Genomic DNA, 12,750 nt, shown 5'->3' on the forward strand with positions numbered 1-12,750 from the left:
GTGTGTATGAGCCATACCTCACTGGAATGTAAGCTCCATGAGGACAACACGGTTATGTTAACCCCAGAATAGCATTTAGCCCACAGAGTGGCTCAAGAAATATTTGCTAAATAAATGAAGGAACAAAAAAAGCAAAGGTTCCTAGTTCTTTGACGATGGCTCAGAGCTACAAGTAGAGACGTTCACAGACAGAGTCATCTTCCCCAAGCCAGGCGGAAGAGCATGTTTGGTTAGGACTCCTGCCTCACCTTCTTCCCCAGCTGGAAGACCAGCGAAGACAATGTGTCCATGGCTGTGGGACGCAGCTCCGGGCTCTGGTCTAGCGTCCGAACAATTGGATGAATGATACGGGAGGCATAGTCAGTGAAGTCCAGGGACTCTGTCAGGCGGTCTACGGTCTCTAGCGCTGCCCTACAACAATCGCAGACACATGGTAATTGCTAATATACGGTCCCAAAGAATGAGAAATGGCTGAGGGTTATCTTAACAAGCAGTACCAAATGGAAAGGCAGGGATTGGAGGCATCCCAGGGGACATGGATCCAACCTATGTCCCAGTGGGATGGGGATGCTTAAGAGCTCAAGAAACCTGGGGCATATCTGGATTAAACAAATAGAGCTGAAGCTGAGGTTAAAAAAAAAAAAAAAAGGAAAGATGGCCTGCAAACTTAAGAAAGGGACATCTTGGGACGCCTGGGTGGCTCAGCGGCTCAGCGTCTGCCTTCAGCCCAGAGCATGACCCCAGGATTGAGTCCTACATCGCGCTCCCTGCAGGGGGCCTGCTTCTCCCTCTGCCTGTGTCTCTGCCTCTCTCTGTGTCTCTCATGAATAAATAAATAAAATCCTTAAAAAAAAAAAAAAAGGAAAGAAAAGGACATCTTCAACAAAATGTGAAAAGCTTGCTGGCTACTTAGTCCCAAAGTGCAGGTACTTACTTCCGAGACGGCAGGGGAACTTCCGGGGCGTCAAACAGCTTCACGATAGGAGGCAACAACAAATGCAGATAGTCATCCAGGTTGGCACCAAACAGCTGGATGGCAGCCAACAGCTGCAAGAGGGAGCAAAGGCCCAGTGATGAACAAATACAGGCAGGTACCAAGTACCCAGGCACACGGAGCGGGGCAAGTGTGTGGGTCCCCCGAATTCTGTGGGGACTCTGAAAAGTGGTCTTAAGCTACATTTTTCTGGTAGCACTCTCCCCATTTTATTTTGCTTGTGTGTTACTATTTTGCTTTCTCTGAGCTTCTTTCAATGGATAAAGAATCAGTTGCTAGATAACAGAGAGAATGGGTCAAGGATAAAACAGTTACCAAGAACAATCCACTAAAGGAGATAAAACATAACGGCCAGTCAAGAGAGGACTGGCTGTAAACATCCTGTTAACTGCACGCATCGGGTATCAGCAGTCTTTGGATTCCACCTTGTGGTTCGAGCACCACTGTGTCACTCAAAATAGGGGCTTGCCTCTTAGCTGATCACCCCTGGACTCTTACAGCTGCTGGAAACGTCTCTAGAGGACACCCTTCTGGACTCACCTTGATGGAGACGATGCGGCCTGGGCTGTTGTCATGCATGAAGACGCGGAGCATGTGTGGGATCAGCTGGGGCAGGTAGAGCTTAAATTCACCCCCAAGAGCAACCACAATTTGCTCAATGAGAAGAATGATTGTGCTCTGGATCGAGGTGTTCATGACCCAGAATTCCTATGAAGAGGGAAAAGAGTGAGAAGTGAAGCCAAGGGCCTTTCTGCTGAACTAAGAAGTAAGGAACGGAGATGGCCCCAAAGAAGCAAAACTGTAGTGAGCAGTTGGCCCCGGGAGGGAGTCCTTCCCCGGCCTCCTCTCCCCAGGGCTCCTCGTATCCTAGCTCATAGTCACAGTGTACAAATTAAACTGCATTTTACCAAAAGCACCAGGCTCCTCCACTCCTCTGTGCTTTGCTTGTGCTGTTCTCTGCCTAGAGCTCCTCCTCTTGCTCAGCTAAAGCCCCACCTGTGTTTCTAGACCCGGCTCAAGCCTCACTTCTATGGGGGCTTTCCCGTTCTGTTACATACTCTGGGTCCCTTTGCCCCCTCTTTTCGAGCACCTGCAAGAACTTCACTTTGCCCCCTTCTCTCTACTAGACTGTAAACTAGTTAAGGGCAGGAAGCCCCTCTGAGCCACCTGTCTCCCCAGAATCTCGCACAGCACCTGGCATAGTCCAGCCACCCAAACACACGTTTACAGAGTGAGTGAATGGTTTACTTCACTCCAGGCGCTCTCAGGTTGCCTCCGGTAGATTCTTTACTTTGGGTACCATCCAGTATCCAGCAGAGCGTGATCCCAGTGTTAACTAAGTTTCCTGCCCTTTCTGGATTTAGACTTTGCTAGATATAGGTAGCACCTGACATTTGTCCCAAATCATTTTCAGGCCTGGATAATGCCACAAAAGGAGTACTTTTTCTATACCCACGAAGTTATGTTCCACGTAAGTTACCAAAATAAAAACTTGGCCAAATGGCCACAGGATCTGGCTCGGTACCCAAACTGGTCTGAGTTTCTGACTCTAGGAAAAGCTGTCACTTCAAATCAACTCAAAAAGAAACTTGCCTACTGCCTTGTTTGAAACCTCCAGAGAAGGAGACTTGATGATGATAGAAGCCCTAATGATGATGGCAACACATGCATATTCATACTTTGGGGCCCTCAACTAAAAAAAGGAAGAAAGAACTCCTCAGAAGTAAGGCTTTACAGAAGCTTGAAGTATTTTTATTTAAAAATGTCTTAAAAATCCTAACAGTTTAGAAAGTAAAAGCCATATTAAAAGATGCTGGTAAAACATTCCCTCTGCTTGGAGGGAGAAGTATTCTCTCTAGGGATCCCTGGGTGGCGCAGCGGTTTGGCGCCTGCCTTTGGCCCAGGGCGCGATCCTGGAGACCCGGGATCGAATCCCACATCGGGCTCCCGGTGCATGGAGCCTGCTTCTCCCTCTGCCTGTGTCTCTGCCTCTCTCTCTCTCTCTCTCTCTCTCTCTCAATGTGTGCCTATCATAAATAAAAAAAAAATTTAAAAAAAAAAGTATTCTCTCTGAAAAAGGCTATTTTCTCTAGATAAAAACCTTTGCCAAAGAAACACTTGAGATGTTACACCTCCACAGTTTGTCTGATGTGCAGTCGCTTAGCCCGCACTTTGCCTTCTTTGGACAGAGTCCGCTTGCCCTCTCCACTGTATTACTATTGGCTGCTTACAGGGGCTTCTCTACCTCAAAGAAGCCAGGCAGCCTGCCCAGGGATCGCTGTTCTCATCCCAGGCTCAGGGGTGCTCATTAAAATGCCCAGGATGGGCAGTCAGAGGAAGAGCCCCTGGTGCAGCTCATCCACCTTGGAGGAAATGAAAGCTGCGTTTTGCAGGTATGAAGCTCCCTGTCTCAAACTCCCACGTTTTGGTCTGAAGTCTCTGATTGGTGCTGCTTGGCTACCCCCGGCCCCTTGCCCACGTGGCCCGCGGCCCTCCAGCACTGCGCTAGACAGAGGCCTCCATGGCAGGAGTCTGAGAGCCGCACGGTTTTAATTATTTGTACAGACAGGAGTTTTTCAGTTCTGAGACCCGGTTTCAGGGAAGTTCCAGTTTTGAAGTGAGCCACTTTGATTTTAGTCCTGCGGCTTCCTCCAAGCTGACTACAAAGGGCTGGCAGAGAAGAGCAGAAATCAGGGAAGAATTGTCTTCCAATTCTTTGAGGGCACAGCCATCTCTGCAAAGCAAGCTTCCCAACAGAGACATTTAAATGATACAGAACAGCAGGAAGCAGGCCTCCTCCTCAGACAGAAAAACGATATTGCCACTGACGACGGGGAATCTTCCGCACCTGCTTAAAGCAGGTTATAAAATCTGGGACGGGAGCCTTTCCTCTTTCCTCGGGTACTGCTGCAGTCAGAAGGTGGCATTTACGCTCTGGAAGGCGGTGGGGTAAAGCCTCGCCTTCCTCCTCAGTGCCTGACAGGAGTTCATCATATTTAATAGTGCTAATCCCCAAACCTCCCTTAAGGCCACGGTTTTATGGGCCGTACGAAGGAAGGCTTTCATGGGAACAGTAAAGCACTGTTGTGATATTAAAGTGAAATTGCTTTGTTGTGTGCGAGGCAAAGAACTCGAGAGTCTATTTCTGGCAAAACAATAACTTCAGGACTTTTCCTCCGACTTCACACCTTATAGACTCAGGTGCTGGAGCCTGTGGCAGCTGCCCCCCACCCTTGTCATCACCCACCGGGGACCCTTGTCCCACATTTTACATTCCGGATGTCACAGCTCTACGAAGACCCAGGACAAAAATGTCCATGCTCTCCCAACCTGCCTCTGCAGGTGCCTCGACCCAAACACTGAAGGACCGGCCAAAGCACTAACTTGTACTCACTCTCATGAGGGTGACTATTTCATCCATGTAAGGTCTGATGTGGCTCTTCACAAAGGACACCAACATTCCCAGCTGCTGGAACAGGAACTGGAGCAGAGAAGAGGGCAGAGAGTTGGCATCAGGAATGACGGAGAACTCCCAGGGTTACCCGAAGTCCGTGGGAACAAACAAACACAGCTATGCAATCCGTTTCCACCACATCCATTTTCTGAGATCAAGTCTTAAAAAAACCAGACTGAAACCCTTTGGCGGTGATCGCAGTGGGGACTAGAAACAACTCTCAGTGGTTTTACCTCCCGCCCCCAGCCTGACCGGGCCGCAAGGGCCGCAAGGGCTGCAAGGCCACACTGGCCGTCGAGAGCCATGATGCCACCTCGGCTCTGCGACCTTCATTTAACCTCTCTGCCCTGGGCCTGTTCAGGGGCAAGAGGCAGATAACAGTACCTGTCTCCGGGCTCCCTTGAAATTAAGTGGAGAACCCCTGGGAAGTACCAGCAGCGGGATGTGAGGCCTCTCAAGTGCTCCACTGAACACCAGCTACCACCGAAGGATTTGCCGGGTGACTCAGACTTCACAATGGACACGAGACTTTTCATCAACTGTAAATGTATCTTTTGTCTCTTCAGTTCTAATTCACTACCACTTACTTTCTAAATAAATACAGTGACATATGATGGGTATTGTGGTTCACTTTTAGTAATTAATTCAATTAATCAGATCTTAGTTCATTAGGTAAATTGTTGGTCTCTAAGAAACCGTGAGCCAAGACAGTAAGCAAACTGGGGGAGGGATGGGATAAGGAGATTCTATTCAGGTTGATATGGTGTAGGCATAAGAAGACATGCCTTCTGCTAAAACAGGCTCGGAATAAAAAGGCTTGAGTAAAGGTGATCCAGCTACTTTCTTGGCTAAAGATGTCTTTATGGTATAGTCTTTATTTTGTTATATGCAGTAGCAAATCATATTCTAAACCCCCCTCCTGGAAAGATTTTTATGGCTCTCTATGCCTCTGCCTCCCCTCATTAATAAGGACAATTTAGCAACGAACATACATATTTCTACTCTTACCTGCATTTTGAAACGTGGGCAAGTTAGGGATAAGTAAAAAGTGTTGTTTCAAATAGCAAGTAACAGACTTACTACCTGGAGAGGTGAGACTCACATGACATACAGGGTTGGGCTCCAAGGAGTGTGGATACATTCTCTAAAGACAGGGAGGCCAGTGGATTCTAAGGTGGTCAGAACCTGCCTATCCCATGGCACAGGTCTGACTCAACTCAGGACAGCCATCCCTACCTACCTCTTGGGAGCCACCTCATCAAATCATGCTGTTTTTGCGAAATGGTCTTTATAAGGGGACATTCCATAAGTCAAAGGATGTGAGACTCTAAGTATAATGGATTTTAGCTACATTTTTGTTATGCAAAACCTGAAAGAAGGTAGAAAACCGAAGCTGGAGGAAAAGCAGGGCATTAGGGATGGCAGGGAGGTCAGGAAAACCATGAGACAGAAAGGACAGAGCCTTTTGACCCCTGCTGTCATTTCGCACTAGGTGTAATGGGGAAGCTCATCAGTGCTAAGCCACCTGCAGCAGCCACAGGATAGATGCCCAAAGCAAGGGCCTTCTGCACAGCAAAGAGTCCAGCGGCTCGGCCCCCTCATTTCTTCTCCCTTAGATTCTTCCACAAGCTTTTCTCCTCTTTTTCCCCCCTGAACATTAGTATTTTAAAAGGACACAGAGTTTTGTTCTTGAAAATATGGTGGGTTAGATGTCTCTGCCATGAAAAGCCTAAAGATAACGCATAAACAATAAAAAATACTGTATTGTTATCAGAATGGAAACCTTTTGCAGAAAACCAGACCTTCAGAGGGCTATGTGTTAAGAGAAATAGTGACCTCATCCCCCCCACCACCCCCAAATCTGTCCACTGGCAAAAGGAGACAAAGACATTTGTCAGGCTTGATGTGGAGTCTAGTAGGTAGGAAAAATGGCTTCGCCAATAGCTTGTAATTTCAGGTCATTCCCATATGAGTTTAGAGCGTTATTTGACTATGTGGACCGAGAAACTTTAAGTCAAGAAATTAACTTAAAGTTCTCTTTTAAGAGTCATATGGCAGAAGCAAGTGCAAGTCTTCTCTGGAGAGATGCAACTTGAGAGCACATTTTCTAGTACTGCTCCAGGAAATGCCCAGCTGCATACACTACATGATCCAAAATTATAAGACATATAAGGACAGACCACTGCCAATGTGACTCAGCAGAAACAATAAATAGCAGGATCAGACCCACCAAGGATTTTATATATATTGGAATTACTGGATAAAAAATATAAAATAGATCTGTTTAAAATGCTTAAATCGGGACGCCTGGGAGGCTCAGCGTCTGCCTTTGGCTTAGGGCGTGATCCCAGAGTCCCGGGATCGAGTCCTGCATCGTACTTCCCGCAGGGAGCCTGCTTCTCCCTCTGCGTATGTCTCTGCCTCTCTCTCTGTGTCTCTCATGAATAAATAAATAAAATTAAAAAATAAAATAAAATAAAGTGCTTAAATAAATAAATGTGAGAATTAAAATAATGAGTAAAGAATAGGATACCACCAAAAAATACTAAGCATATAGAACCTAGTATAACTAGTATATTATAGTTACAAAGAACCTAGTATAACTTTAGATATTTTAAAAAATGTAGTTGAAACTAAAAACTCAAGGACAGGTCATCAACTGAGACACAGTTGAAGATTCATGAACAAAAAGGGGTGTGAAGTAATATCCAGATTGGATCTCCAAGAGATCAAAAGGAAAAATACAAAGAGGAAACTAATAGACATTAAGGACAAAGTGAGCTCTACATGTGAATCAAACTCTGGAAGGAAAAAAACAGAGGGTGGAATTCTCATATTCAGGAAGTCCACAAATCCCAGAGAGGATGTGAGAAAGAATCTCTATCTAGATACACAATAATTGCAACTTTAGGGCAACAAATATAATGAGAGGACCTGAAATAGCCACTGAGAAAAGTGAATGAAACGGTTATGAAATGAAAAGTTTAATCGTGATTTCTCAATGACAACAACAACAACAAAAAAAATCAGAAAATGTGGGATCTTATCTACAGTTGTAGGAGAAGCCAGAATCGTATCCTCAGCTAAATCAAGATTTTAAATGATGATGAAATAAACATTTTTTATTTTATATTTTTATTTTAAAAATATTTAATTTATTTATTCATGAGAGACACAGAGAGGGAGACGCAGGCTCCATGCAGGGAGCCTGATGCAGGACTCGATCCTGGGACTCCAGGATCGCGCCCTGGGCTGAAGGCAGTGCTAAACCGCTGAGTCACCCGGGCTGCCCACATCTTTTTTTTTAGATACACAGAAACAGAGAGTTTACTTTGATGGATGCTCACAAATGTTCCTCATTCTAAAGAAGAATAAAGATCCTAGGAGAAAGCCCTGAAGGGGGAAACAGAACACAGAGAATCGAGACAGGAAGGGTGTCTGCATAAAATAGCAATGATGTTTAGTTTGATGGTAGGAAAAAAAAGCGATACCACAGAGAGAAGCAGACAGCCTGAGCAATCATTCTAAGTTTTGTATGTCATTCAGGAGAAGGATGAAGATATGGATTGATTTTTAAAATTCGGCATTAAAGTTAGGGATGGGAGACTAAATCTAAGGGTGAAAAAGACAAAATAAATCCATCCCTCATCCTGTACAGAGGCACATATTCCAAAGAGCTCAAAGATCTGAGTGTAAAAAAATCAGGGGGCACCTGGCTTAGTCGGAGGAGCGTGCGAATCATGACCTCCAGGTTGTGAGCTGAAGTCCCACACAGGGTGTACAGATTCCAAAAAAAATGAATAAAATAAAATAAAATAAAATAAATAAATAAAATAAAATAAAATAAAATAAATTAAAATAAAATAAAATAAAATAAAATAAAATGAAAAAGCAAGGCCAGTCAAGTACAGAAAAAGGTAAAAATTATGTACATACAAAGCTTTTTTTACAGGATCATTTTAAGTACCAAAAGAATGGAAAAAATGCAAACATTCATCCAAAGGGACAGGTCACACGGCTGTCCACACAGTGGAGTGCCAGCACCTCTCAAGGAATGCAGGCATCCTGGTGCTGCCATGGCACAAACTCCAGGACACGCTGCTGTGACAGTGAAAAAAGGCGGGGCACCCAACACTGTTTACATTAAGTTCTCTTCTGAGGAAGGAAGGCAAGGGAAGATGGATTTCTTTACATTTTCAAAAACAAAGAATGAAAAGATAAATTGAAAAATGATCAAATGGTTACCTTACGGGGAAGTGAGGTATAGGCAAAATAAAGGTAGGCCAAAGAGGTCTATGTCCTAAACCTTAGATCCCACAAATAAATGACCCTGTACAACAAAGGGGACTCCTCAAGACATGATCTAGGTTCAGGACTTTGACATATGGAGATTATGCCTTAAAAGCAGAGAACCTTTGATGACAGTGCGCAGAGAGCTGGATCTGGCAGCAAAAGGGTCAGAGAGGCACTATTGCTGACTCTGAAGGCAGAGAAAGAGGGTCAAGGAATGTGGGCAGCCACTAGAAGCCAGAAAGAGCAAGGAGATGGACTCTCCCTTAGAGCCTCCAGGTAAGACTGTGCCTCAATGGCACCCTGACTTTGTTTAGTTTGACCTCTGTCAGACTTATGACCTATGGAGCTGTGAGATAATAAACTTGTGCTGTTTGAAGCCATGACATTGGTGGGGATTTGTTACAGTAGCAATAGGAAATGCTACTGGAAGAAACAGGGTATATGGATGGGGAGACAAACTACATGTCACTGAACATATTTTATAGTTTTGGCTCTGAAACTGTGTTAATGTCTTACATAACTAGAATAAAAGTTATATTAGAAAAACCTCAAAGAAATTTCTAAAAACTGAAAATAAACAGAAACTAATTTAACTATAAATCAAGTTGGTTGCACAATCGCTCAAAGATGAATTTCAAGAGACTTTACACAGAATATTTTGGTGTGTATCTCCAAAGGACACAGACTAAGAACCACAAAAAAAAAAAAAAAAAAATCAAAAAGCCTTGAACTACATTCAGAAATCTTACTGTTACTACTAATACCATTTATATGTATACAAGATACATGCAGGGACGTATTCTGCAAGATACAGCAACTACATCATGACTTATTTTTCCTCTTTCTAAAAATTAATTATTTCTAGTGCTGTTCACTGAAATGGCTGAGAAACAGTGATACACCAGTAGCAATGAGCACCCAACACACCAACTCAGTCTCTAGCTATTATCTCTCACTTCAAGACACTACAGCTCCTTGGAAGTGGCCATGCCCAGGCTTCAGTGAAATGTACCTGACAGCTCAGAATAGTTTTTTTTTTTTTTTTTTTGCCAGAAAGCAAAAAAGCGATCAAAGATTAAGACCACTGGCCAATATAAAAAGAACCCAACAGTCAGGCTGACTGGGATAATTAGATCATGAGAAAGAATAGTGCCTTCAATGAACAGAAATACTATATATAGCTCCATGAGTTGATGAGGATACTCCCTAAACAGCAGGGGTTGTGCCTGAGTCACCTTTGAGGAGTTGCAGGGGACTTGATTCATTACGCTGAAAACACTGATAAACACAAGGAAAGAATCACGTATTTATTCTGCCCTTCTTGCATGAACTATACTTCAAATTAACTGAATAGCTGACAACATAAAGTTCTTTATAGGTGATCGCTAGCTAATAAATCCAGGAAATAGAATTAGAAAATCACAGCTTTCCAGTCGTTAATGAAATAATCAGTTTAGAATTCTAACAATCTTCAATGAACACTAAAATGAGTAGGAGAAAGGCTGATGGGGAACACAGGATCATAGTCCCTGAGCCCACTGATTAACCTTTACATCACTAGAAGTGGCTCATTTACAAAAGACTTGCTTACTAACTGTTGAAATAGGAAGTATTCAGTACCACCTATAAAGTATTTCTCACCAAAAAAAAAAAAAAAAAAAAAGGAATCTTAATTTAATCAACTAAAACTAATCTGTTTACAAGAAGTTAAGATACCTTGAAGATACAATCAACCAAATCCAGAATGGGAAATTCTGTAAGACAAATGATCTGTATTCTTCCACAAATAAGTGGCATGAAAAAAAAAGTGGGGGAAAAAGGAGGATAGGAGAAATGGATATATCAACTGAATGCATGTACAAACCTTATCTGGATTCTGATTCAAATAAATCAAATATAAAAAGACATTTTAAAGACAAACAAGGACATCTGAAGAAGACTTAGTATTAGAAGATATTAAGCAATTATTTTTACTTTTGTAATTTTGGTTATATGGGGGAAAAAGTATTGGTGAAAAAGTATGATACCTGTTATTTGCTTTAAAATACCCCAGAAAAATGGGCAGCCCGTGTGGCTCAGCGGTTTAGCGCTGCCTTTGGCCCGGGGTGTGATCCTGGAGACCCGGGATCCAGTCCCACATTGGCTCCCTGCATGGAGCCTGCTTCTCCCTCTGCCTGTGTCTCTCATGAATAAATAAATAAGATCTTAAAAAAAAAAAAAAAAAAACCACCCCAGAAAAAAATGTTTGTGTACGTGTGTGGGGAGAGATGGGGGGAGGGGTAATAAGATGAAACCAAATTGATAAAATGCTAATAATTACTTATTAATATGGGAATTTAATATAAATTGTCTACTTTTTAAAAAAAGATTTATTCATTTTAGAAAGCGTGAACACACGTACAAGTCGGGGAAAGGGCAGAGGGAGAAAATCTTCAAACAGACTCCCCTCTAAGCACAGAGACCAACGTGGGTCTCAGTCTCATGACCATGACCTAGTGACCTGAGCTGAAACCAAGAGTCGGATGCTCAACTGACTAACCCAGGTGCCCCAGTTGTCTACTTTCGTTTACAACTGAAATACCCCATTACAAAACATTTATTAAAATTAAAGGTGGCCAACAAGTAGAGGGCAAAGGTAAGAAAATGAAAGCTCAACCAAGCCCAAAAAAGACAGAAAAAAAAAAAAAGAAAATAAATAGATAAAGCAGGCCAAAAATAAAGCACTACATCAGATGGTGGAAATAAACCTTAATATATCAACAATCATGATAAATACAACTGGACTGAATGCACTGATTAATAAAGATTTTCAGACTACATTAAAGGGATAATCTAGCTATCTTATTATACATATTATCATGAGAGACCCATCTAAAGCAAAAAGTCACAAAATAAAGTAAAAGGATAATAAAAGAGATACACCCTCCAAAAAAAGGTTGGTGTAGCTAGACTAAAATTAAGCAAAATAAATTTAAGGTATTATTAAAGATAAAAAGAGTCCTTGCAAAATGATAAAAGATTCGACTTACCAGGAAGATATCATGATTTTAAATTTGAACATACCTAATTAACATATCCTCCAAATATATAAAACAGAACTGACTAAACTATGAGAAATTAATAAACCCACCATTGTAAAGGAAGATTTTTATCTCATTTCTCTCAGTAATGGGCAGATAAGAAAAAAAAATTAAAGAGAACGCAAAAAAAAAAAAAAAAAAAGAACACAGTAGTAAGTCCAAATCTAATGACATATATGGAGCATTGTATATAACACATCAGTAAATACCCGCTATTCTCAAGCACACCGGAAACATCAAAACAGATCAGGCATTCGACTATTAAGGCCGTTTCAGCAAGCTTTAAAGAATCATAAACCCAGTGCAGTTAAGTTAGAAAACAGAGATCCAAAAACGAAATTAAAAATCCCATAAATCTGCAAACTAAAATATCCACTTCTAAATAACTCAGTGGTGAAAAAAGAAATCATAGGAAACATTAAAAACACTTATCTCTGAGTAATAATGACACTAAATTATTCAGCTATGAAGAAGGAATGAACTGCTGATTCATAATGAACCCCAAAACTACTATGTTAAGTGAAAGAAGCTACACACAAACCCACGTGATTCCAATTCTATGGAATATCAAAAAAAGGGCAAATCTATAGTCATGACATAAATAAAATGAATAATTTCTTAGGAGTGCCTGGGTGGCTCTGTCAGTTAAGCATCTGCCTTCTGCTCAGGTCATGATCCTGCGGTTCTGGGATGGAAACTGCGTTGGGCTCCCTGCTCAGCGGGAAGTCTCCCTCTCCCTCTCCCTCTGCTTATGTGCACGCTCTCTCTCTCTCTCTCAAATAAAAAAATAAAATCATTTTTAAAAAATGAATAATTTCTTCAAGAAATGTGACCTAAACTGTTTTTGAAGAAATAAAAAAGCTAAACCGATCTTTCAGCTTATAGTTAAAAAAAATTTACAGGCCAATTCCACTCAGGAATGTTGATGT

At 42.1% G+C, this 12,750-nt stretch overlaps 1 protein-coding gene across 2 annotated transcripts in view; it reads right to left on the reverse strand.

Annotated features, from left to right (window-relative positions):
* MTOR (mechanistic target of rapamycin kinase) overlaps nucleotides 1-12,750 on the reverse strand; it is a 121,628-nt gene that overhangs the window by 77,235 nt on the left and 31,643 nt on the right. For both annotated transcript variants that reach the window (XM_055330970.1, XM_055330971.1), the window contains 4 exons: nucleotides 4,389-4,475; nucleotides 1,535-1,702; nucleotides 935-1,047; nucleotides 249-411 (listed from right to left, as the gene is read on the reverse strand). In XM_055330970.1, the coding sequence (XP_055186945.1) occupies nucleotides 249-411; nucleotides 935-1,047; nucleotides 1,535-1,702; nucleotides 4,389-4,475 (531 nt within the window). The remainder of the gene's footprint in view (nucleotides 1-248; nucleotides 412-934; nucleotides 1,048-1,534; nucleotides 1,703-4,388; nucleotides 4,476-12,750) is intronic.

Source organism: Nyctereutes procyonoides, unplaced genomic scaffold, assembly GCF_905146905.1.
Source record: "Nyctereutes procyonoides isolate TBG_1078 unplaced genomic scaffold, NYPRO_anot_genome, whole genome shotgun sequence".
NCBI lineage: Eukaryota > Metazoa > Chordata > Mammalia > Carnivora > Canidae > Nyctereutes > Nyctereutes procyonoides.